A 25,951-nucleotide genomic window follows, 5' to 3' on the forward strand; every position below is an offset into this window, starting at 1 on the left:
CGCCGCTCAGATGGCCAATCGCGGCCGAAGGAGGTGTGAGGGAGGGGGCGGGGCTCTCCGCCGGTTCCACCCAGAGCGGGAATGGGCGGGGTCTCCGTAGCAGCTCGCTGGCGGGCGGGGCGGAGGAGGTGAATGAAGCCGCAGGTAGCGCTGGAACAAAGCGGCTCGTCTGGAGCGGCGCGCATGCGCAGGGTCTGCCGCGCTTTTCCTGCGGAATCTGGGAGCTAGCGGCTAGCCCCGGTGGTTGGTCTGGTCCGTTCCCCGCCGGGCAAAGGGCCCCCGCCTCCTTCGTGCTTACCCCTCCCACTCTGCCCAAGGCTAGTCGCCTCACCAACACCTGGCCTCCACCGCTAGCTGGAGGGAGTGGGGTTAGAGGTGGGGGCGGGGGCCCCCTGCTACCGCGACGGCTTGAGCTTTCCGCGGACCCGAAAGCACGGAGAGGGGCAGCGTGGAGGAGTTCCGCTCCCCGCAATGTTCCCTGCAAACGATAGTCTACCTGAAGCGTTCCATCCCGGGCCACAGGGCTGGATCGCAAAGAAGCAGAGGTCTCTACCCCCTCACAGCCCCAGAAAGACCGCAGCATCGCAGTCGAAGTGGGGCTCATCGCCCAGGGCTGCCCTGGCGTTGCTGGGGTCCTCACCTTTCTGGGCCCCGGTGGCCCAGGTGTAGGAGACTGCTGGCCAGGACAGCCCCCAGCCAGTCCATCACAAACCTTGCCATTTAGGAGGGGGCCTCTCCGAGGCCAGGCCCTTTGGCTGGCAGCCCAGGGGCTGGTTGTCAGGGAGGGAGGCAGCACTCAAAGAAGAGTCCTGAGCAGCCCCTGCCCGGCCTTCCCGGCCTCCCCTCCCCCTGCCCCCGAGGGAGCCTTCTGACCAGGGAATCCTTCGGGAGCTGGCCACTGCTCTCACTAGTGGGGGCACAACTGAACTAGGAACCTCCCCTGCACCCCCACAGTCCCCATCCCCCATGCATAGGAAGAACCACCCACCCAGAGAGAGGAAAGGATTCCCTGCCACCCTCACAAGAGCTGGGGTGGCTCCCTGGTTTCCACCCTGCACTCAGCCTGGCCTGTATCGCCTGGGGTCCCAAGTGAAGCCCTTCCTGCAGCCTTGAACAGCTAGACACAATGAGTAAAATGGACCACGGAGAGCCACCCTTAGGTGTGTGCGGCCGGGGGTTCAGGGGGGCACAGAACCCTCTGACTTACATGGCCTAGAGCACCGCAGGAACTTGCCCATGGTCAGACAGCAAGAGGCCAGAGCTGTCCCTGCCCAGGGCCTTGCCCTGCAATGGTGAGCCTCCCTCCAGGATGCTGGATGAGGGAACCTGGGGCCCCATGGGGCCTTGGGGTCAAAGATACTCCCCCTTTTCAGGAATGTGGTCTTTCCTGCGGGGGCGGGGGGGGGTTCAGGCCCTCTCTCACCTGCAGCCTCCAGGAGAGGTGCCTGCTCAGCAGGCCCATTCCCCCTCCTGCCATCTCTGTCTCCTCCCCGCTCACCCAGGAGCCAGGCCCAAACCCAGAGGCATGTTAGGAGTGGCCCTCTCTGTCTGCACACTTCCAGCCCTGGAACCACCAGAGAAGGGACCATCCCTGCAGGGCGAGGCATGGCCGTGATGGTGGGACGTTTGATGTGGACCAAGTAGCTGTGAACTGGGCTGCATCCCCACGCAGGTGTCTATATGGTTTAGTGACCTGGCAGCTGTATCATGAGAATAGTTTTAAGCATCTTAGAAGCAGACTTTCCTTTTCTCACTGGTGGCCGGGGACTTCTTAGAGATGGGCCACCATTTTTCAGTGGCGTTCACCCGAGGAGGAGGAGGAGAGGAGGACGGTCGGTCAGTTCCCTGCCCTCCTGTCCTGAGAGACCAGCACAAATTTAGGGTGCCAGCTTCCAGGAGGGCAGCTTCCCAGTAGGAGTCTATTTCCTATCCCACCGTGAGTGCAGAGCAGGGGCTGGGGCAGGCAGCACCTTGCAGCCTGTGATGCCAGCCTCTGCCCAGGGCAGCTGCACATGCTGGGGGAGACGTGTCATCAGAGCCCTGCCCGAGGCCCAGACTGGGGGTCACTTCTCTTGCTCCTGAACCTTGGGACAGCTTCTTCCCTGCCCCTTGGTGAGGTGCCTGCCTGGGTTGCAGTCAGAACAGGTGATGTCTAAGGAAGGCCAGGAGTGGACTGTGAAAGGCCTGACGAGTCCCCTGCCCTGAACAGGAGCCCTGGCTGTACACGCCCATACACACATGTGAGGACACACATAATACATAGACCCACCCGTCTATCCACAGGAGCTCAGGGACACGTGCGGGTATACAGAAACATGCAGACACAGAGCTGTGCTCAAGGGCGGAAATGCACAGTGCATAGGTGCACACACCTTCACACGCATGCATGCACACACAGACCCTGTGTGTCTGGGCACTTGCCACTGTCTCTGGAGGGGGGCCCACAGAAGGGTGGTTACTGACGGGTGGAAGCCACACTCCCCTCCCCCGCCCTCCTGGGCTCACCCTGCCCTATTAGCTGGTGTTGGGATCTCAGGGTCACAAGCTCTGGGTGGAACACTGAGGGGCTGCCAGGCTCTGGGGGGTGGCAGTACGGCGTGGGGAAGCTGTTGCCTGGGCCAGCTCAGGTGCTGGGGAGCCACGTGCCTGTTCATCCTCTCCATGCGCTGCCCAGGTGCACAAGGTTGGAGGGGCAGGAAGATAGGGCCCTGTGGATCAGGTGGCAGACAGGGTCACACCCAGGCACATCAGAGGACGGACTTGGCAGGATGGCAGCCAGGGCCTGGGAGATCTGGGAGCTCCCCGCAGCTACCAGGGAAGGCAGAGGGGGAGAGGAAGACAGACTCCTCTCCACTGCTGTTCAGGCCTTTCCTGAGTGCCTGCCCTGGGCCAGGTAGTATGTAGGGCAGTGAGTGGGGCCTCAGAGGGTGATCAGACCAACATAACTCCTCCTTCCCCCAGCTCCCCACCCAGCAGTGACAGCAGGCGTTTGGCCAACCTCCCCGCATGGGTCCCCGCAGCCACTCTCCCAGCCACATACCCAGCCCACCAGAGCCGGCCTAAAAATAGAAAATAGAACGGAAAACAGAGGACTAATGGTCACCACTCTGCAACGCTTTGTCCCTGGCAGACATTACTAGTCAATCACAGCACTTTCTGGCTGAGCCAAGTCCTTGCTTCAAAACCCTTCTAAGCAAGCCTGACCAGTGACTGTGGTACACAAGGGACATGAGACCTCAGACCTGTTCACTACGACCTCAGTTCATAGCCAGAGCAGCTGTGGCCTCTTCACCGTCCCCCCCCCCCCCCCAGCTCACTTCACCCAGACCTTCTCCTGCACCCTCCTCCATGCCCCAGACAGAGCTCTTCCTCATTCCCTGCCCCCATCAGCTTCTCCCACCCCAGGAGGACTGCCCTGCCTGACCTCAGTGGAGTCGCTCCTTCTCCTAATCCTCCCCCATGGGGCCCCAAGTACACTCTCTACCCACTTCAGGGTGGTTCGACCTGCAGGGGTCTGGGGTGGGTCAACCAGGCCTTTCTTACCACCCCACCCTCCCTCCATTCCATGCTCCTGCTGGTAAAGGTTCCCTTAAGAGGTGTGGGGGAGCCCTGGCCAGGTAGTTCAGTTGGTTGGGGCATCGTCGCAATATGCCAAGGTTGTGGGTTTGATCCCTAGTCAGGACACATACAAGAATCAACCAATAAATGCATCAGTAAGTGGAACAGCAAATCGATGTTTCCCTCTCTCTCAAATCAATAAATTTTAAAAACAGAAATTTAAAAGACAAATCAATCAATAAATAGGAGGGTTGGGGGTCTGCTGGGTTGGTTGGCCGGGGCCAGCATGCCTTCCCAGCTCTGCTCAGGGCTGACTTGGGACTGAGAGCGAGCGGGCCTGGCTTCTGTGCTGGTATGAGGGTCACGCCCTGCGCTGCCGTTCTCACATGCTCAGCCCCGCCTTCGCCCCGGCTTCCCCAGTGAGGTGAGCAGAGCAGGGCTTGTCTGCTCCACAGATGGGAAAGCTGAGGCCTGGGAAGGGAAATGTCTGTTCCGAGGGCCTGGCTCCAGCCCCAGCTGGTTACTCACTCACCCACTGGGCTGGGCTGAGTCACGGTGGCCCAGGTGATGGGAAGGAAACACATAAACACAAGCGAGTGGGAGGAGTGGTCTAGGGGAGGGTGGATGGCCCTGCCTGGGGCTGCCTGCCGTGAACTTCCCACCAGAGGCTCTGGGCTGCCCAGGCTCAGCTCACTCTCCCTTCTGGCCCCTGTCCAGGTTTTGCATCAGCCCTGGGAGGGCTGTCAACTCTTCTGATGGACGGGAAACTGAGGCCCGTAGTTACAAATCAAGCTGTGGCAGGGGGCTGGGGCCCAGACTCCTACAGGAGGAGGTCCAAGCACAGCCCATGGGGAGCCCCAGGTGGCTGCTGTTCTACCAGCTGTTCCCATGTCTGGGGCGGCGGGGGACACGAAGGCAGGGGGAACACGCCGTAGGCACAGGCAGCCACTCCCCCCACATGAGGGGCCACGCGTGCACAGTTTAGGCGCCGTCAAATGCCCTTTCTGAACCCATGCACCTGACCCTTCACAGGACCTAGTTTCGGTCCATCCTCTCTCTGCCGCCTGCCCAGGCCAGGCCCTCTCCCCTGCCCCCAGACCATCTCCCCAGCCTCCTTTCCGCTCACTGCTCCATCCAACAGTCCCCCACCCCCCAACCGCAGCCCAGGGATCTGTGAGACTGTGAATCGGGCCAGGCCCTCCCGTGCACCAAAGCCTCCCATGGTTCCGGCATGGAGTTCCCCTCTGTGGCCAGCGTGGCTGTTGGTGACCTGGCCCTGCCCCTCCCCCCAGCTCCCGGCCTCCCCTGAAAGCTCCCCCAGCCCCACCCCTCCGATGCCCTCCCTGCTCTTTCTTCAGGGTCTTTGCACACACTGGTTCCTCTTCTGGAACCTTCCTCTCCCAGCTCTCCCTCTGCTTCTTCATCCTTCCTCCAAACCCACCATCCCCCAGAGCCAGAGCGGGCACCTGGGAGGTGGCCGAGCCAGAACCAGAACCAGCCTCCTTCTAGACCCCTGCAGTCAGCATGGGAATTACAGTGCCACTGGCTCTCCCTGCCTCAGGGGGTGATTCCGGTGGCCTCTCACTGTGTTCCCCACTTGGGCCTCACCTGCCCTGCATGGCCTGCCCACTCTGGCAGCGAGGGAGGTTCGCTGCAGCCAGAATGGCTCCCCGCCGTGCCTCCTCCCAGCCTCAGGCGGTAGGTAGGCCACAGTTTCTGGTTTGGTGAGGGCTCTTCTCCCAACCAGGAGCCGCTGATCCTCCCTGCTCAGCGGTCCCTGGAGGCCCAAGCAAGCCTGGGCTCCGGTCCTGCACACCACCACCCTGGAGGGGGCGCTGCACTGTGTGGGAGGCTCTGACTCGGCGGGGAGTCCCTTTTGCTGGCATTGAGGCCTTGGAGGGCCAGGAGAGGCTGTTCTACAACCCCTGGGAGATTCCTGTGGGGCTCAGAGGAAGGTGGAGTGGAGAGGGAAAAGATCCAGGTAAGCATAGGTGAGCCAGTTCCCTGCCCCCAAGCCAAGGGTGACAGCCAGAGCCCTTTGCTCTCATATCCCCTCCCCAGAATATTTATCTGGGTGGTGTTCCCTCCCTCTTAGGACACTGCAGGCCTTCTGGACAGCACCCCATGAGCCCACACCGGGCTCTGAGGGACGGAAGGCGGGGCTTTGGGGGGGCGCGGGTGTCCTTAGCTGCCGGCCCATCTGGCCACCAGATCATCCTTGGCCTCCTGCTCCAAGCTTCTGATCCTTCTGAGGCCACATCTGCAGGGAAGGGCCTGGAGGCCTGTTGGTTGGGGCAGGGGTGGGACGCAGGAGGGCATCCAGGCAGGCCTGCCCTGCCAGAGAAAAGGCAAGGAGCCGTGGTGGGGTCGGAGAAGGAGACCTTGGGTCTCTTTGCCCAACCAGCCTGAGGGCTGGGGGTCAGGAGGGCCAGCAGCAGCGGGCTCCAAACCGCACAGCCGGTCTGACCTGTGAGGCCAGGCGAGTGGAGGAAGGAGGCTGGGAATTCCTGGGGCACCTGGCGGGCGGATGTGCCAGAGGCCTGGGCTGGCTCTGCTGCAGGGGGGCTGAGAGGCGGGTGCTGGTAAGTCTCTGTAGCTGCCAGGCCTAATTGCCTCATTAGCTTCTGCTTGCCGCCCAGGCCTGTCTGATCCTCTCCCCATCAGCCCACACAGCCCTGTCTTTCAGGAATCCCTCCTACGAGGCATTGATGGTGACAGTGACGGGAACGATGTGACCACAATGAGGCTGGGGAAGTGTCCTGGGAGCCTGCTGGCCTGGTCCAGGCACAGGGTTACTAGACTGAAGCCTCAGTGCCCAGCCCCATCGCAGGTGGCGAGCTCAGGGCCAGCTCACATGGGCTCAGCTGTTCACACCTGCCTGGCACTGGATGGGAGGTGTTTCAGTTCCCAGGTAGGCAAGCACGGTGGCAGGAAACAGTCTGGGGACCCTCCTCCCTGCCCTGGCTCCACCCAGCCCTATTCCTGCCATAGGGGCACATGCCCCAAGACCTGGGAGACTCGTTCCCACAAAGAGGAGGGTCTCCTGGGAGAGACAAGAGCTCTGATGACCTCTGAGGCTCAGGGCTTCCAGCAGCCCCCTGAGGTGGGGATTGGGGGCTGCGGCTGTGGACCAGGGGCCAACTCTGCCTGAGGCCCCCACCCGCTTCCCCACCCCACCCGCTTCCCCAGCCATGGCCTCTGCATTCTCTCATCAGGAGACAGCTCTGTCCTGACCCCCACCTCCACATGGGACAGCCTCTGGCCTGTGCTCGAGGGGCGGTGCAGAGCCTGGGGCTGGTGGGGGTAAGGTGCCCCAGAGCCGTCCCTAGAAATCTTCCCAGGAGCCTCTGCAGCTTTCCCAGAAGCACCGGGCCTGGCCCACCAACGCAGGCTGGGGCACCGGCTGGAGTCCCCTGCCATGGCACTGCAGGAAGTGGAGCCCCAGCAGAGTTGGGGGCACAGTCTGTTGCCTGCTGCGGAACCAGGTGGCCCCTTGCGGTGCCTCAGCCTCCCCATCCACAGAGTGGGGCAACACCTTCTGCCCACCTAACTCCTGGGGTGCAGGGCAGCCGGCAGGGGCTGCACTGGAACCGGCAGGGGAGGGGCTCTTTGGCCTAAGGCACAGGGTATGGAGCCCCAACCACCCCCATGCGCCACTTGGCCAGGCACAAGGCCAAGTGCTGGCCACCTGCTGGGCGCTGAGCTGGGCACAGCGGGACAGTCCGCTGCAGCCCTCAGATGCCCAAGGTGTGCGCATGCCATGTGTGTTGGCACAGGGCATGGGTGTGATGTGGGGGGCTGGGCTGGAGATTGGGGAGCTTGACCTAGAGACCTGGCTCTTCCATTGTCTCAACCACCAGCCTCCTCTCTCGGGGGCTCAGTTTGCTCCTCTATAAAGTGGGGGCAGTGCATCACGCCAGACTGCTGTGAGGTGGGAGGAAACACCATGGGAGGGGTCAGCCCCCTTGTGCTTGGACAGTGGGGGCCCCACCCCATGGGAAAGCCATGGGGTGTAGGAGACGGAGACAGGAGACAGCTGCATTTCGGAACCTAGAGCCGCTGGCGGCCGGTCCTGAGGCTCTCATGGTGGGGCGGTGACAGGGACTCTCCCCACACCCGGGGCCCGCCTGTGCAGGCCCCATCCTGTGGGCAAGGCTCTGCCTCTGTGCCCACACCTGGCCATCCACCCACCTGCCCTCCCGTGAGGAAGGGTAGGGAGGAAGTTGGTTGCTAGGGCCCTGGCGCAGCTCCAGCACGGCTCCGGCATGGCTCCACCTCTCAGCCTTGGCCTCATCAGCCCCTGCTGCCTCCTGCTCACCCGTCCTCAGCCGTCACCCCTTCAGTCCCTACTCTTTTCTCAGACCCAGCGGAAACAGTGCCTGCTCAGACCTTGGTGGTCCTTTCCCAGGAGGGCCTTTTGAGCCATGCCTCCTGCCTCCTCCGGGCTCTTGCTGTAGAACTGTCCAAAGTGGGATTCGTGGACGCCAGGCCCGCCAGGTGCACCTTGAGGAAAAGACTCCTGCGGCCAGATGCCTGGGGAGCGAGGTGAAGTCTGTGGCCCCAGCTGCCCCGCACAGGACTGTGGTCGAGGCCCTGACAAGGCCTGTGGGCACACCGCTGGCTTTACTTAGTTCACCTGGCCTTTCCCTGACTTGGGGACCGCAGCGTCAGTGCCTCACGTGACCTCCATGACCAGCTCATGGGACCGTGCCCTCGGCATGTCCTTTAAAGGAAAAGACGGCCTCACGTTGCCCGGTAGCCGTCCACACCACATTCTCTTCTCTGCTTCGTGGTTTCAGGTGGGAAGCTGGGGGTCGTCAAGGTCGCAGCTCAGAGCCCCTCAGCTTTCTCAGTCACTCCAAGGGCCCCGAGGTCAGCTGTGCTCCCGGGCGGGATCCTCGGGGCTTCCGGCCTGGCTCCTGGGGAGGCTGCCGTGGCTGAGTGGGCGCCAGGGAGCAGGCTGGGTTGGAGGGAGATGAGCCGGCCACCGGCCTCGAGCCCCCGCCAGCCTCAGCCAGCTCCTGGCAACGCTGCACAGGGCCACACAGGGGCCAAACAGAGTGTCGCCACCCCCGCACGGATCTCCAAAAGGGGGCTGTGGAGGGGGCCCCTCCCCACGCCCAGGCCGGAGTTCGGTTACAAGCCCTGAGGGTCTCCTAATGAGTTCCACATGCAGCCTCCATGCCTCAGAGAGGAAACCGGGCTGGGGAGGGAAGAGGGGCCTGAGTGGGGATTAGAAACACGTGTTCTGGAGGAAGCCGGGGAGAAGGAAGGGAGGGGAAAGGGCAGAGGAGGCAAGAGCTGGGGAAGACTTTATCCCCCCCCGCCAGGGTCCTGGCACCACCCCTCCCCCACAAGGTTGATTCCAGGATCCCAGGCCCCTGCAGAAGACCCCAGGCCAACGGTCTGCGGGGCAGGGGGAGGTGGTGGGAGAGGCCCCTTAGAAAGCCCAGTCTCTCCCACCCTCCAGGCAGAAAAGCCCCAAACCCCTGGCCCCACTTGGCTGGGGTTCTGAGCCATCAGGGGTAGGACTGAGCCAGGCGGGTGGGAGGGGCCGTGGCCTGAGGAAGCCCCACCACAGCTGGTCAGCCAGAAGCGACAGACTCATTCAGGGCCTGCCCCACCCGAGATCCTGGGCACAGCAAGGCCACTCACACAGCCAGCCCGCACCCTCACCTTTGCCCCCTTGGCTAGCAGGTGGGTGGGGAAGCCTGGTGAGAGGGTTGGCCGCCCCACCCTCCCTCCCTGTTCAGTGGGGGCTGTGCATGGGCACCGAGGTTGGCTGGGCAGCTGGAAGCCTCCCTAGGGAAAGGGGAGCCAAGCTGCCGCGTGGGGAGAGATGCTTGGTCAGGGAGCGGAGCCTGAGGGCCTCACAGGGTACACAGGGCCCCCCACAGGAGCACTTGCTGAGCCGCAGGTTTCTAGCCGGCCGAGGGAGACCGAGCCTAGAGCGGGCCTCCGAGCCAGCAGGTTTCTGGTTCTGGGGGTCCAGCCCTGCGCCACCTCCAGCCACCTCCAGCCACCTCCCAGGTTACGCATTGGAGCCCAGCGGGACGAAGCCTGCCCTTCCGTCCTTGTGTGATGCTTCTGATCGGATCTCCCCGCAGCCCCACGAGGCCACTCCTGCTCTCACTCCACGTTATGGGTCAGGAGGCCGAGGCATGAAGGGGGAGGCCAGAGCATCCCTGTCAGCGGGAATGGCTGGTGCAAAGGCACTGGGGACAGAATTTGCCTGGTGTGTCCAAGGAGGGATGAGGCAGCTGATGTGGCTGCACGGGCATGAGGGGAGAGTGGCAGGTGACAGGATATGGGGGTGGGGACAGGCAGGATCCAGGAGGAGGGTGCCACAGCTGTGGTGGGCGCTGTGGCCCATACTGGGAGGAGGCTGGGGAGCCACTGGGAGGTACTGAGCAGGGATGACATAAGCTGTCTTACAAGTTTTCTTTTATTGTTTTAATCTTACAGACTCAGGCTGCAATGGGGAACAGACGAGGCGGGCCCAGGGCCAAGCGGGGGCAGGATGCGGGGGGAGACCTGGCTCCTTGTGGGGGCAAGCCCCGAACTCCTGGGGCATGTTGAAAGGGCTGGCACCTGCCCTGCCCCAACCTGAGGCTCCCTTCCCTCACCAGAGGAGCCCACAGGGCTGAGGGTCTCCAAACCAGAGGCATTTGTTCCCAACAGGAGGGCTATTCCAGAGCACACGCCAACTACTGGGGAGCTGGAGCCCACTCCTGGGCCAGGACAACCCTGGGAGCAGAGGCCAGCATCACAGCTCCAGCCCAGACCCAGGCCCACAGCAGGAAGTGCCTCGCTTCCAGTGAGCGCGGGGGCCTGGGGGCCAACGACACTGCTTCTGCCGGGTTTCAGAGGCTCCTGCAGAGCCAGCCCAGGAGCGGCTGTCATGGCGGGGAGGCACTGGGCGCTGAGCTGGCTGGGGGTGGGGGACACGCTGCCTTGGGAAGCACGTCAGCTCTCGCGCCCTGACCCTGGGTGCCAGGGCTTGGTTTTGCGGTGGCTCTGGCCAGGGTCAGAGTTTGACGGGCTAAGGGCAGAGGTGGGGTGGGGCACCACAGGAGCTTCTGGGAAAGCTGGATGGTTCTAGACTCTAGAACTACCCACCAGGGTGTCAAACTCATTTTCACCAGGGGCCACATCAGTCTTGAGGTTGTGTTCAAAGGGCCGGATGTGATTTTAGGACTGTATACATGTAACTACTCCTTAACTAGGGGCAAGGAGCTCAGTGCTGCTGCCGGGTAGAAACACGGTGCTGGGCCGGATAAAACAAGGTGGAGGGCCAGATTCGGCCCGCAGGCCTTGTTTGCCACCAGTGTTCTAGAGAGATCTGCCAGGTCAAGGTGAGGTCCTGGTCTTGGGTGGAGGCTAGCCAGAGGAGGCCGGAGGGCCAGAGGCCAGCTGACCAGAGCGCCTGTGCCCTTGGCCAGGCCTGAGACCAGAGTAACAGGGACAAGGTCGATGTGGGCCAAGGTGCTCAGGGGTGTCCGTGGCGCTGAAGTCAGTCTCGGTCCCCGTGCTGTGCGCAAACACCTGGCTGGGGAAGGCTGCCTGCCTGCAGGCCAGGCTCTGCCTCCCAGGTATCCATGAATGGTGCCAGGGTCCCCTTTCAGGAACACACACTTGTGCCTGAAAGCAGCTCAGGGACAAGAAGGGAGGCCTCAGGAGGCCGTGAGGTCCCATCCTGCCCAGGTTCCTTGTCCCGGCACTGAGACCCCTCATGGGTGGGGGCTGGGGTTCCCGCCATAGGAAGGGGCATGGTGGACGGCCAGAGGCGGCCTCACGCAAAGTGAGAGCACCCTGGCCTTGCTCTCTGTGGGTTCTCAGGAGGGTTTCTGGAAGGCTGGCTGCCTAGGGATGGGCTGGCATGGAGAGCTGCCTCCTGGCTTTGCCTGGGCGTCTCACTGTGAGGACAGCTGCAAGGGCCCCACGTCCGGAGCCTCCATGGGTCCCAGGAGACCGGGGGAAGCCTCGAGGGAAGACTGCCCCAGAGTGAGCCCAGGCTGCGTGTCAGTCGGCTGGGTGGGCCCGCCAGGCAACGGGACAAGGCCCTGTGTGGGTTGAGAAGCTCACAGGAAATGGGATGATGCCCCAGGACACCACCAGCCCGCCCCTGCCACCTCAGTGAGGTGGTTCCCTTGGCAGCAGCAGGGGTGCTTGGCGAGAACCCCTGGGGGGTTTTGTCCCATTAAATGATCACACACCAATTAAGGCGGGAGTCATCAGGGGCCATCCTGAGCAAGTCATTTAGGATGAGGTTAATGACAGGGAGCTGGGACAACAGGGCCAGGATGACTCACCATGTTCTCGTTGGCTCGGCAGGCAGGGTTTCCGGGATTCCGGGCAATCACACACCCCCACCCCAAGCCTGCGGCAGCCTCAGTGAGAAGGAAGAGGTGGGCTCAGAGCACTTGCTCCTTCAGGTGTGGCAGTGCTGCCCTGAGCTCCCGCCTGTCAGCTCCACCCCTCCTCACCTCAGGATGCCCATGGCTGGGACCACGGGATCGAGTGGCCATAACTGGCCACCTAAAACTTCATAGCCAAGGGGCCCTCGGACCAGCAGCCCCCATCCCATTGGCACGGGGCCGAGTTCCAGGAAGGCGGCCCACAAGACAAGGTGGCTGGTGTGTGGCGGGGGTGCCCCACCAGACAGTTTATACTGAGTGACTGGTGGGACTTCCAGGCACAACCACTGCCACCCGGCCCCTTCCCAATCCACACCATTGTCGTCCTTGGAGACAAGCTCTCCCTGGGCCTTCAGCTCCCATCACCAGAGCCCCAACTCCTGGGAGCTCCAGCCCCAGGCCTGGCACCACCACAGGATGGCCTAGGGGTCTGCAGTCCGGAGAGCTAGCATGGGAGGGAACAGCAAGGCTAGCCCCTCAAGCTGCATCTCCTCTGAGCAGACTCAGGGCTGCCCAGACTCTCCCTACAAGCCTCCAGGGGTGGGGGACCATGACCTGCTGTGACAGCTGAAGGCCTCACTCACCAATCCAGACAGAGGCCTGCCAGCCCCTCTGCATGCCCACCCGGCCACATGGAAGACTGCAGCAGGTCCCGGGGGGGCCTTCACTGCCTGAGCCCACAGCCTCATCCTCACCCTCACCCACAGGGCATGAGGGGCGGGGTCACCTGCCTAGCGAGACAGGGTGGGGTGGGGATACAGGGCCCCAGTGCAGCACCTGGCTCCTAATCACCCAGAGGGGGCTGATCACCACCACTTACCACAAGAACCTGAGGCCCAGTCACCACGTGCAGGTCACACAGAGGAACAAAGGCAGCGCCTGAGGCCTGACCTAGCCTGCAGCCCTCTCCCCACCCAGCTGGGGGAGGCAGCTGCCTGTTCTTGTCACTTGTCAGGACCCAGCACAGGCGTTGGGCTCTGCTCCCACCTGGAGGCCGCAGAGGCCACAAACCTCATTAGTGAGCGGCACTGACAGCTCCTGGGAAGTCCAAGTGCCCCCAGCAGGTGCGTGGAAGAACGGAACCCTCCCCGGCTGGCCAGGCCCAGGGCCAAATGCCGAAGGCTTGGACACCCAGACATGTGGAAAACACTCGCCCAGCTTTCCCACACGGGTGCAGAGGGAGGAGCTGATGGAAATGCAGGTGCCTGCCGGTCCCTGGCCCCATGGGAGCTAGCTGGGGCCAGCCAGGAGAGGAAGGTGGGATGCAGGGGCTCTGTCTGTCCCTGCTCCCCCACACCCACAAGGGTATTCCGGGACTCAGAGGGGATCCCGGCAGGGGCCTCCCAAGTGGCCATTTTCGTTTTTGCTTCGTGGGCCCTGGGGAAGGGGGCTGATTAGGCCTCACTCAGAAGGAGCCATTTCTGTGACAGCCTCCATAACATTCGTTTTAATGGTGAGACTCACTCACCCTTGTGCACGCAGAGGAAGCCACCAGGTCCAGGGTAGAGCAGAAATCACAGCCACCTCGAAGCCAGAGTGCTTGCTTCTGGATAAACCCGAGTCACGCAGGCCCACTCGGGGGCTTCCATAGGGGTCACAGAAAAGTCCCAGCCCGGCCTTTGAAAGTCCCAGCTCAAAGTCACAGGAGCAGCCTGTGTCTTGGCTGTGTGGTAAGTGAACTAAGGTGGCTTGGGGTTCCCTCCCCTGGGGGAGCTGGGGTCCCAGGGCTCCTTAGGACTCCGAGGTGGCAAACATTTTCATGTGGCTTCATATTAAACCAGACGTGGTCCGTTTTGCATGAGTGGGCCGTGCCAACGGGGCCTCCTGAGCCAGGCGGAGCACGTCCGGGTGCAGAACGCAGGGTAGGCAGAATGGCACAGCCCCCAGGCTTGGCATGGGCGCCATTCCCGAAGAGCTGAATCCCCTTTGTTTATTCACCTGAGTCCCGCAGTACCACACCCTGCCTGCCCGCCCCCCCCAATCGACTGAGTTCTTGATTCCTGCTCCCCGGATCACGGTGTTGCTCTCTGCATGATTAGCTGCTGGTTCTCCAGGCACTGCTTCAGCTTGTCCTCTGTCAGGGTCAGCCGCTGCTCCAGGATGGAGACTGTCTGCAAAACAACAGGTGCACAGGCTCAGAAGGTGCAGGGGCCGCTGGCTGCCCCGGGGACCCCCTCTGCCTGTCCTGCTCCGCCTGAACTCCGAAGGCCAGCTGTCAGCTCTTCCCACCCAGGGCCCTGCCTGGCCCTGCACCTCTGGCGCCTCTGGGACAGCTCCTGCCTTCACATCCACCCGGGGCTCTGGTGGTGGTTCTCGGGCGTTTTTGGGCAGGGGAAGACATGGCGAGGGGAAGGCGGCGGCAGGTCCCACAGCCCTCGGTCATTCCCGAGACAGCGGAGGCTGGGAGTACCTGGCCCCGGGGCTCTGGTGTTTGCATTGGAATTCTGGAGCAGAACCACCTCTACCTTGGTGCCAGGCTGCCCACGAACAACCACATACCACCAACCATCGTCATTCCAAAGGTGAGAGCACCGCACCCACCGAGGAAGGCACCCCACCTGGGTCCTCAGGCCCTTGGCGCAGGCCCTCCCCCTCCACACTGGGAGGCCTCGGAGGCTTGGCAGTGAAGCCCCTGAGCCCAGGAGGCCTCTGCCTCTCCCAGTCCAGTGAGGACTGCTGCAGGAATGTGCCACCTGGGGTCAGGCCCCAACTCCCCATCTCTGAGCCCATGACCCCCTCGGGAACGGGAAGGGCGACGCTGAGCTCACTGCTGCCCTGGAGACTGGGAGGGGACTCCGCATGGGACCCAGCTGCTCCTGTGACAATGCCTGTCATCAAGGTGGCTTGCTGCCGAGAGGGGCTGGCCCACAGCCCCCAAGCCCTCTCCCCACAGGCCTGCCCCACCTGTCACGCCCACCCTGACTCTTGCTGGCAGACGGCTGGGCTCACCATTTGCTTCCCTTGCCAAGGGCTGGCTGAGCGCCTATGTGTGCCAGGCCCACACCGGGCACTGGGCAAGTCCAGTGGGGACAGGCCTCAGAAATGGGTCAGCTAAGAAACAAACTTCCTATTAATTCTCCCTATTTGCCTGTGGGCTTTCCCGGGAGGTTTCGCCACCTCCCCTGAGGGCTCCCTGGAGGCTCTTGGCCTTGGTCCAGTGGAGAAGCACCTTCCTTTCTCACGCTGAGTGAACACTGAAGTCCCAGGGCAGGAGTCTCCACTGCGGCTGCTAGTCCCACATGCCACCAGCCGCTTGTGGAGGCTGCTCCTCCTGGCAGCTGGCCCCTCTGACTGAGCTGGCGGGGCCACCCAGGCTCCGCGCTCCAGTGACCGGGCCGCAGCGCGGGCTGAGGAGTCGCTGCCTCTGCCTGTGGACTAGGAACTGCACCTTGAGGCAGAGCTGGGCTGAGACGGTCCCAACCGCCCCCCCCCGCCCCCCCCCCCCCCCCCCCCCCCCCCGGGCTGGCTGCTGGCCTCAAAGGGGTCTGCATCTCATAAAAGCGGCAGCGGAAACAGCCCCGGGCTGGCCCACAGCAGCATTCCTGGAAGTTTCCACTGGCTGCTGAGACGCTCGCACCGAGCCAAGCGCCAAAACCATTCTTCATCCAGACTTTTTCCGATGGCCCCGGACACCAGGCCACAGCGGAGGAGCATTTTCCTTTCCTGCCGCCTCCTAAACTTTTCCCAGGGACCCACTCTCCAAATGCAGAGGCTGTGGGTGCGGGGTCACATCGGCAGCAGGGGCACCACGCATTTCAGGAGGTCCCCACTTAGTTCCACGGGGCCCACACATCGGTTCAGTGGAAATATGCGTTTGTCGATATTAAATTTCTTTGAACAGAAAAACATCTCCTTCCCATCCAGCCCCGGAACCGAGCGTGCCAGCCCAGCTGGGGGCCCTTCCTTTGGGGGGTTTCGCGGGCGCTGCACGGCATGTTCCAGACAAACAGGTTTGAAGAGAGCCCTGCACCTCTCAGCCCTGCCGCCCGCAGGCCTCGCCCCTCCCTGGCCAGGCTTCTGGGTTTGGGCCCCACCTCTCCATCCCCCTCTGCCCCGGAGCCTACTCTGCCAAGATGCTGGGTGGCAGCCACCACCCGGGGATCCTGCCCACGGGCTGGAAGGATGGGCCAGAGAGAGAAGGATGCATTAGGATTTCTGTATGTTGTTAGCACTACATTCTCTGCTTCACAACTGTTCTTTTTAATTTTTTTAAATCCCCACTCAAGGACATTTTTTCACTGCTTTTTAGAGCGAGAGGAAGGGGGCGTGGGAAAGAGACAGTGAGAGTGAAGGAAACACCGATCAGGTGCCTTCTTGCAGGCACCTGGACGGAGGAATCCAACTTGCAACCAGCTTATGTGCCCTGCTGGGACTCAAACCCATGACCTGCCAGTCTATGGGACAGTGCTGTCTGGGACCAGCTGAGCCAAGCTGCCCAGAGCCAGAACGGATCTTAGCAACCCCACTGCAGCCCCAGCCTTACGGAGAGTGGTGCAAAGCAGTCCTGGCAACGCTGGGCTCTAAGTGTGCAGATCGATGTGCCTTCCCTCTACCAGGCAGAAAGTGTCCCCAGGGCTGGGCAGGCTCAGGGCCGCTGGTGCCCAGGCCACCACCACGCCACTGCACTGCCTGGCTTCCAGGGCCAGTGGGAGGAGGGAAGAGCATCCGGGAGAGGTTCAGGCCATCGGGTGTCCCCAGTAACGTCCTGTGGCCTTGTTCACAGTGGGACCTTCGCTGGTCGGCCCAGAGTTACAGCCCCACACACGTGCCCGGTGCAGTGACCTGCAGCCTCAGCCTGCCTGCGAGCCCTGGGTGGCAGGAAGGAGGGCGAGGAGCACCACTGAGCCAACACCCTGCAGTCCTGAGCCCACATGGCCTGCTGGTCAGCTCACCTTCCTCCTACTCAAGGGCACATGAAAACTGACCTTCTCAGCAGCCCCAAACCGTACAACCTCTTACCTTGTCCTGTCCAGAGAAACAGGGGCCAGAGGTCCCAGCCTCTCAGGAAGGCCCCAAGGAGGGGCAGGCTGGTGACAGGTGCCAGTGAAGGAAACGGCCCTGCCTGACGTGGGCGGACAAGTCCAGGGTCCTGGCCATTAGGGCAGACCTGTCTGGGCAAGGTGGCCAGGAAAGAGGGCCTGTCCCCCAGGACTCCTGACTGCTGGGCCAGGCGGGCCGGGACCACTCACTCAGCCCTGCCTTCTAGCTGCCAGGCCTGGTGCCCTCGTAACTGGGCAGTGGGGCCCAGGCTCTAGGGCAGACCAGTGGGAGGACCCAGGGCCAGGCTCTGGGGGGCACCCTAATGGCTCCTGATGCTCTGCTCCAGGGGCTGCGCCCAACGTGCCGAGTACTCCTCAGCAGCCCTCAGGGTCGTGGCCTTCATCACCCCCATTTCAGTGAGGAAACCGAGGCACAGGGACATTAAGCAACTTGCCTGAAGTCACACAGCTTACATGTGACAAACATGAGCTGTGAACTCCAGTGGCCTGCCTTCAGGGTGTGGGGACCGTGTGCCTCTTTGTCCCCATCGAGCACATGCAAGGACAGGCCTGGTGACTGCCTTGCCTCCACTCACTCTGGCCATGTGACCCCAGAACACTGGCTTGTCCCCCCCCCCATGCCAGGACAGGATGGGCCTGCCTGGGCTCCGGATAGGGCAGTCTCAGTGCGAGGCCCTTCTGAGCGGGTTGGGCACAAGGTGGCCAGGGAAGGAGCCAGGGCTGGCGGCACAGTGAATGTGCGTGGAATTCCCAGGGGTCTGCAGAAGGCCGGCTACAGGCCTGCGGGGCCGGGGCCAGGGAACCCTACTCCCACACTCTCCCACACCCACCAGTGGCCCAGACTGGCCACTTCGGGTGCCCTGTGTGGGCTGAGCCTGGGCGTGTGCATCTCCATTGGACTCCATTCCTGATGTGTGCGACAAGGACTGTGAGTGTGGCAGGGACTTCAGCGTCTGTGGTGCTGTGTGGCCCAAGTGGGTCTGCAGGGCCCACAGCGATGAGGGTCCCGGCAGCATGGCCGGGGCTGGGATGCTCTCTGGGCTCCACGTGGGTCCAGGGCGGAGCTTGCGCAGGCAGGCAGGGACGGGTGCTCCCCGAGAGGAGGAACCACCCTCAGAAGGAGTGTGGCAGAACGAGGGCAGCCCCTGCTGGAGCGGCACCCGGCCCCCACGGCCCGCCCCCTGTGCATTGGTCAGCACCCTCCCTGGGCTGGGCTGCCCTCTCCTCTGGCGCCATTTCCCAGCCCCACCTCCGCACATCCTCAAGGTCCAACCCCCACCCCCCATACCCACAGCACTCTCTCCCAGCCTGGTCTCCTCTGGAGGGGGCTTGTCCTGCATCTTCTCACGGCCTTTCCCCCCCAGGTCTCACTCTGCCTCCTTTTCAGGCCCCTTTCCCGCCCCCTCTCTGCATTTGGGGACAGGGTGTCAGTGCAGCCTACCCGCTCTGGGGCTGGCACCGGCTAGCAGGCCTGGGGAGGAGCGCTCTAGTGGGGCCGGGAGGCCGGGAGGTCCTTGCTCACAAGGTCTCGTTAATATTTTTCTAAGGTTTTTAAAAAAACCCATGGCATCAAATTTGTTTCTGGTGCTAGTAAATTTTAAAAAAACGCTTTTAAAGGAAATTCAAATGGCAAGTTAAATTAAAAAAAAAAAAGACAACACAAGGTGGGTCAGGGAAATGCATTCCAAGTACAAGCTATAGCAGGTGCAAAGGCTCTGAGGCAGAGAACATGGCACACTCTTTGAAGTGCCAGGCAGCCAAAGAGGTAGGTGTGGGGTGGCCTAACAGGGAAGAGAGTGTGGTGGCCACAAGGGAGGTGGAAGAGGGGCTTAGGGCCCTTAGCCAAAAAGAGACAGGAACAGGGAAGCCTTGTGTCCCTGGCACTGCCTAGCCAGACTCCCAGGTCTGAGCAGGCAGAGCCAGGGAGGAGGGTGCTTCTGCAGGCCAGGGGCCACTTGTCAGCATGCTGGCTCCAGATGGAGACCCGGGAGAAGAGGCTTGGCCTGGGGCTGCCCGTGGCTGCCTGGTCCTCCCATCTGTAGTTAACATAAAGGAGTGAACTGGCGCTTCTCAACAGACCACAGGCTGCCCTCCAAGCCAGGTCCCTCCCAGCAGCGGCGCCTCCTCCCCCAGGCTGACAGCCTCCCGCATGTGCCCCACAAGCAGACGTAGTGGGGCAACTGGAGCCATGGTTTCTACCAAGCCCCAGGGCCCTCCCAACGTCATCCACTCCCACGTCACTCAGGTGCCCGCCTCATGCAGCAAAGAAGAGACTGGCCCCTAGGTGGTTCCAAGCACTGACAGGGCCCATAGCCAGTCCTGTCTGCACTGGCTTTGGTCCTGTCCCCCAGGACTGACAGAAAATACCACTTCGGGGGAAAGAGAAAGCTAGGGTGAACAGCCAGCCACTCCGGCAGCACCTCTCGGGTGTCTGGCCACTCACGCACAAAACGCTTCAGCAGGCGCAGGCCTCCCCCCGGCACTCCCCCACCCCGCCCCACCCCGCCCCATGCAGCGGCTGGGCCCCGCTCAGACCGTATTGGTTCTGTGGACGGAACTCCCTCCTGGGCCTCCCTGGACATGGAAGATGGGTGGCACTGAGGTGCACAGGGCGGCTGGGCCAGAGGCAGACTGATGACGGAGGCAGAGGGCCTCCTTCCACACACGCCCCCCCCACCCCCCAACAAGCACCCTGCCTGGGCTGGGGCACAGCGGCAAGGGGGCCTAAAGCTGCCTGGTACTCCCGTCGGCAGTCCTGCCCGCCTGGTGGGCAGCCGGGAGGCCGGGCTGGCACTGTCTGAACAGGGAAGATCGGGAGCGGGACACGAGGGCCCAAACGTTTGGAGGGGGTGCTGCCTGAGCAGGAGGCTGCGTGTGGGCAGAAACTCTGGCCCAGAGAAGTGTGTCCAGCAGAGGCAGCCCCCGGGCAGGAGGGACAGGGGGCACAGCAGGGGCTGACGGGGTGCAGCCAACAAACACTGCGGTCAGACCTGCACCCGAGACCGCCAGCCAAGGCGCTGGGCCAGCCAGCGTGCTGCCTGAGGTGTCTCCGCACAGGTCCAGGCAGGCTCCTCCAGCCCCGGGCGCCGCCCTCTCAGTCCCCGTCCTTGCGTTTTGCCTTCCCAGTGATGCCGGGGCCCCTCTGTGTTGCTTCTGCCAGGTCCCTGTCCCAGCCAATGAACCCAGGGCTCAGGTACTCACACCATGCACAAGGCCTCTGTTGCCTGTGACGATGCTCTCCCTGCCCAAGCCCCAACCCCCTGAAGCTTTACTCCAGCCCTCCTCCCCCAAGAAGTCCTCTGGGTCCCAGCCCCTGTGCTCAGCAACCTGCCCTTGTCTCCCAGCATACCATGGCTGTAGCATGGGTGTGTCTCCTCGCCCCTGCTTTTGTTGTGTATGGAGAACCGCAGGTTCCAGAGCTGTGCAGCCTGGGTTTGAATCTGAACTTGACCACTGACCTACTGATAGACTCAGACAAGTTACCTGACTTGGGGCTTCAGACCCCTCACCTGTACATGGCATCTCTCGTGGAGACACTGCAATACTGTATTAACAGCCAACATTTTTATGGCACTTGTCCGGTGCCCAACTGGGCACAGGGGTGGACTGCCAGCAACACGGCTCCCCCAGCTCTTACCTTCATGGGGCCAGGTCTGAGCTGGGCTCTTGGGGGAGCCCTGGGCACCGGGAGGGGGTGGTGCTTGATGAGGCCCTGAACAAGCCAGCCTGGGGTCAGGTCCGGGGGGTTTGAGCCACTGGGGCAGGTGGTGGTCTGGTTGCTCCTCCTGTGAGGGAAGCATTCCTCCTATTCATTCCCAGCCTGTGGTTGATGTGGGCTCCCCAGGCAGATTCCCCAGGGGGCAGGGGTGCCTCAGTCCCCTGACCCCCAACATGGGAGCCAGCTTACTGGGGGACAGGGGGTTCCAGCTGCCCTGGGTCTCAAGGAGAGGGCACAGTCACCCAGCCAAGTCACTGGGGCACCACAGCCAGGCGGCGGGCAACCTGCTGGGGTCGGCCACTGGCTCAGCGCCCACCTCGGCTGTGCCACACAGAGCATTGGGCTTGCCTTTGGTCTCGTTGCAAAGACGGACACGTGTGGACTCAGTCTCCCCTGCAGCACGGTTTGACCTCACTCAGACCTGAGAGGTCTAAAACAGACGCAGCTGAAGGGGCTCTGCTGCGGGGCCTGAGAGCTGTCACAGTGGGGGCTGCCGGGCCCAGCGCCTGCCCTGCTAGGCACTCTCCTGCTGGCTCTGGCTCTCACCGTCTGCACACGTGCAGGGCCGGCCGGCCTCCCTGTACTGAGGCCCTGCGTTGGCCCCGGCCTGTGTCCAGACTGATGCCTGCAGCCCGGGGAGAACGGCAGCCCTTGGAGCAGCCTTCCAACGCTGCATGGGCACCCGCGCCATGAGGGCGGGGGCTCTGCCTGCTCCTGCTCACACTGGCCTGCTGCTTCAGGGCACAGCCCCTGGCCTGTGAGAGGGGCACACTGAGCACTGAAGGGACACGTGCTGTGAGCCCTGGGGAAGCAGAGCGCAGGCCTGTGCCAGCCAGCCCAGGCTCCTAAAGGCAGCCCTCATCCGCAGTGCTCCCCAGCCTGGGCCTTGGATCTGGCGGGCTTGACGGGACAGAGGGGAGGGAGGCAAGGGTGGGCGCTACTTGCCCACTACAGGGGCCCTGCCAGCTGGCTTGGGAGGGAGGAAACCTACTGGCCTCAGTGGGAAGTGGGGGTGCACCCCTTCCCACCTTTCCTCCTGATTTGATGAGGACTAAAAGCTCCGTGCCCTCCACTTCCGAGGGGAAGTGGCAGGGACTCCCTCCTGTGCTGGCGCCCACCACGCTAACGTGCCCAGGGTCACACACACACACCCGAAGCACAAAAATCCGAGTTTCTAAAGCAGTTCCTCCCAGTCTCTCTGGCCCAGCAATGGTCTGTTTGGTCTGTTTAACAGCCCTTCTCGCTCCCAGCCTGCCACTGACACACAGTGATTATCTGTCTCGGGGCGCACGGTCCAACAACGCACGGTTCTGTACTGTCTAGGGAGCCAGGGCCTCTCTGCCGCCTGCACCCCCGCCCCGCCCCACTGAGGGCCCGCTCTCTGCAGGAAGAACGTGAAACACGGTTTTCCATCACTGGATCAGCCGCGGGACCAAGGAACCCTGGCCGATTTACTTTCCTTGTGGTTTCACAGCAACTCCTTTTACATAAACATGGGCTTTTCTACATTGCCCCCAAAGGAGAAGCAATAAAAAGTGAGTTCTCTCACCACCACCCAGAAAACCGGATGCTCCTGGAACCCATGGGGTGCGAACCCTCTGCACCAGGTGGGGGGGCTGAGCCACACACCGCACCGACACTGGCCTGTGTCCAAGCTCTTCGCTTCACCAGCCCTGGGCAGGCCCCAGGGAAGCCGGGTGCTGGACAGGGACAGGCCGCAGGTGCTGAGGGCTGTGCTCCAAGCATGGGGCGGGGACCTTGGCCTGGGCTGCCTTCTGCGCCCCACTTCTGCAGAGGCTGGCTTGTCCGACAGCCTGTGTGAAGGAAGGAAGTAGCTTACCAGGGCCTGACAACACACAGTGGCCCCCTGTCAGCGGGGCAGCTCCCCGGCAGCCGCCCCGCCAACAGGACCCAGTCAGGGACAAGACGAGCTCACGGGCTCCCCTGCTCCGGGGAGCACATGCCTCTCATCGTGGCCAGTGTCTGGGCTCACCAGCTTACCAGCTGGGCCCAGACCACCCCCCAAACGACATGTCCTGCTGAGTTTGAAGCTTCATTCTGCCTTTTTTCCATCTAGCTGTGACCACTGCGGATGCAGTCTGGGCCAAGGCAGCCCCCTGCAGAGTAGGCCCCGAGGGCACCCACCCCGGCCCTCCTCTAGCAGTGCCTCCTCTGGGAGGGTGCCAAGGACCCACGGGCCGCTGTGCCGTGGTCAACGACAGAGTCGTACAGGCCCGTTTGGGACTGCCCGTCCCAACTACAATACTCACACGGGTCCCACCTCGTGGTCTGGGCTTGACTCTCCCTTGGAGGGTGCTTGGGTCCCAGAAGAGCAAGAGAAAACCTCCTGAGTCCCCTTTGTCCCTGCTCTCAGAGTGAGGCCCTGCTCCCCTCCCCCGCTCTAGGCCTGCTGGGCCTCACAGGAAAGCCCACCCAACCATGGCCATTCCCAGGCCCCAAAGGAAACCGCAGCCACCCCGAGCCCATCTGGCCGACACAGCCTTCCGCCTGCAGCTTCTCTGGAGGGGGCACTTTCTGTCAGAGCCACAGACGGATGGAAGACCGGGCTCCCGGCGGCCCCCATGAAGGCCTGGCCCCAGGGAGATGCAGCCTGCCCGGGCCCCGCATGTGCAGGGCCCCAGGAGCCAGGGGGGTGAGCTGCCCACAAGAGTGGCAAGCCTGGGGAAGGGCTGAGGACCAGCCCCTCCGTAGCTGCTGTGGGCAGACCCCCGAGTGTCTCTAGCACAGACCAGAGGGTGTCATGTCCCTGTCCCCCAGGAAGCAGCCTCTCGATGGAAGAAACAAGTCTCTCGTCACCCAGCCCCGTGGCAGGAGCTTGGACTGTCCTGAGCTGGACTCTGGCCCAAGGGAAGAGACACCACGGGCCCCTGGGGGGCGTCAGGCAGCTTGGCACCCCTTCCCCACCAGCGTGGAACTACGCACCTCACTGGAGCAGCCTGTCAGACAGGGAACCACCAGGACCCTGCGGTGGGGGGTGCCAGGGCGTCTTGAAGGGGACGAGCTGTCCTCTCCGAGCCCCCGCAGCAAATAGGCGAAGCCCCTCGGCCTCACTGAGTGGGCGGCGCAGCCACCACAGCCTGTGCAGGCGGCCAGCACTGGCGCCAGAGACCCAGGGCAGCAGGGCTGGGGGCGGCCCGCCCCCCACTCCACATATGGGCGGTGTGGGGCCCAGTGGTCCCCCACGAGTCACGGAACCTGAATGTGACGGCACAGCAGTGCCGCGGCTGGCCCGAACCATGGGGGCCGTAAAAACCAGTTGGAGCAGCAACGCCACAGCTTGTTCTTTAGAAAAAGCAGCAAGACGTGAAATTGGAGCCAGAAGTGACTTTGTTGTGGATTTCCGCGGCCCAACCTCCCAGCTGCTTGGCGGTCCAGGCCCTGACGGCGGCCTGCCCCGCTCCCGGGGCCCCGTCCCCACGCTCTGGACGGGCTGTAGGGAGGACCCAGGGCCTCTGCGACCTCCGGAACCTCTGTCCCCCAGGAGTCTGGAGGCAACAGAGGGAGCCGGGCAGGAGGACTCCAGATGTGGGAGACAGCCCCTCCCTGATCATTGGTGGGTTTTCCAGCTCTTGGCAAAGGGACCCCCATGTCGCTTGGCAACATCCCCACAAGAACACTAAGGGAAACGTCAGGGCCTGTGTCTGGGCACCCACCGAACGCTCATCACCAAGCAGGCAGACCTGGCCACCACGGGGGCCTTGGGTGGGTGGGAGAGGAAGCTCAAGGGTAGAAGGCCCGAAGGGAGTCCCAGCCCCCGCCGTGGGACAGACAGGTGGGCTGTCCTCAGGCCTCCTCTCTGTAGAGGAGGTCACCCAGCTGAGCCCAGGTCCACGCAGGCAGGAGGCGGCAAGGCCAGGCCAGATCAGCCGAGGCTTGTGACTCCTGGTCCAGGCTTTTCTCTGGACCCCGTGAGCCTTGGGGGTTGACTGCCTTGCCCAGGATGAGGGCGGGGGCAAGCCCAGTAGGTCAGGGACCCGGGGACCACGGTACAGGTGTGAGTTCTCTCCAGGGGGGAGGGGACTCGGGCTTAGGACAGGATCGGAGAGGAAGCAGGGGGCACACCCATGATACACAGCCCCCACTCCTGTGACTTCCACCCCAGGAACTCCTGGGAACCCCCTGAAGGGTTGCGAGGAACGGAATGTCTCCCCAAGGAAAACCTAGATTCCACTGTCAAGAAACACAGCCATCACAGTAACACAATCCAAAGAACAGCAGCCACAACAAGCACGTCTCTTTGAAGGGCTCCTATCTTGGCCGGATACCTGGGTCTGGGTTCACGGCTCCCACCTAATAGGGCCATGACCCATCCCCAGTTTTCAACAGTCCCCCATGGATTCCCATCCCGCCGTCACCTCCTGGGCCAGACTCCTTCCTGGACCTGGGGGCGGCCTCCTCACCCCAGCATCTGCTGCCAGCCAGACCACTAGCGCCTCGATGGCGGCTCACAGCAGCCCTGGGCCTCGGGCCCAGCAGTTACAGGGGCCTGTGGGGCGCCCACTCCTGCTACTGCCGGGTCCCCTGGCCACACTGCCCCTCGGGGAACGTGGACTTACATCCAGCACACTCCATTAACTAGGTAGGCCTGCTGTCCCCACTGTACCAGGGAGGAAACTGAGCTCTGGGGAGCGACGACAGCTGCCCAGGCTGTGAATGGTGAACTTGGCCCTCAAATCCAGGAGGGCAGCTATGCCCAGGCTCTCTCCAGAGGGGGCTCACTGGGCTGAGCAGAGCAGCCCGAAACCCAAAAGGGGACCTTTGCTCCCCACAGCTGCTAGGGACACGTAAGGCTGACCGAATTCTGGCTGCTCAGAACGCGCTGTTGCGCTGGGATCAGCGTCCCAGGGCTCAGGGGAGGGACCAGGGAAGTCCCAAACCTCAGGCTCACAGGGGTCAGGGGGGGTCGCGCCTGCACAAAGAAGGGCCAGGGCAAGGGGCGTGCTCTCTGGCCACCACCTCAGGGGCCTGGCTGGTTGGCTGTGATCCCCGACTGCTGTGCAAGAACCCCTGGGAGGCGAGGTTTGGTTTGCAGGTGAACTTCCTGATGGAGCCATCCTGGGGTGAGTGGCGGGGGACAGAGTGCCACGGAGGCATCCAGACCCCAGCCACAGGTCAGGCCGCCGGAGAGCCTTCGCTTACTCTGCGGTGCCAGTTTCTCCCCCAGCTGCTAACACACAAACTTCTACACACACCCCGAAAACAGGGACAGGAAATATGTTTAGTGTTATACTCTTCTG

General features: G+C 62.9%; 1 protein-coding gene across 2 annotated transcripts in view; it reads right to left on the reverse strand.

The window, feature by feature from the left end:
• Positions 1–10,002: 10,002 nt before the first annotated feature.
• The window catches only part of POC1A (POC1 centriolar protein A), a 56,566-nt gene continuing 40,617 nt past the window's right edge, over positions 10,003–25,951 (reverse strand). The window contains exons 11-12 of one of the 2 annotated variants that reach the window (XM_053930343.2): positions 20,613–20,760; positions 10,003–14,086 (exon numbers count right to left, since the gene is read on the reverse strand). In XM_053930343.2, the coding sequence (XP_053786318.1) occupies positions 13,743–14,086; positions 20,613–20,760 (492 nt within the window). In that variant the 3' untranslated portion in view covers positions 10,003–13,742. The remainder of the gene's footprint in view (positions 14,087–20,612; positions 20,761–25,951) is intronic. The other variant, XM_024566116.4, reaches the window with a different exon arrangement.

This window comes from Desmodus rotundus, chromosome 8, assembly GCF_022682495.2.
Source record: "Desmodus rotundus isolate HL8 chromosome 8, HLdesRot8A.1, whole genome shotgun sequence".
Classification (NCBI taxonomy): Eukaryota; Metazoa; Chordata; class Mammalia; order Chiroptera; family Phyllostomidae; genus Desmodus; species Desmodus rotundus.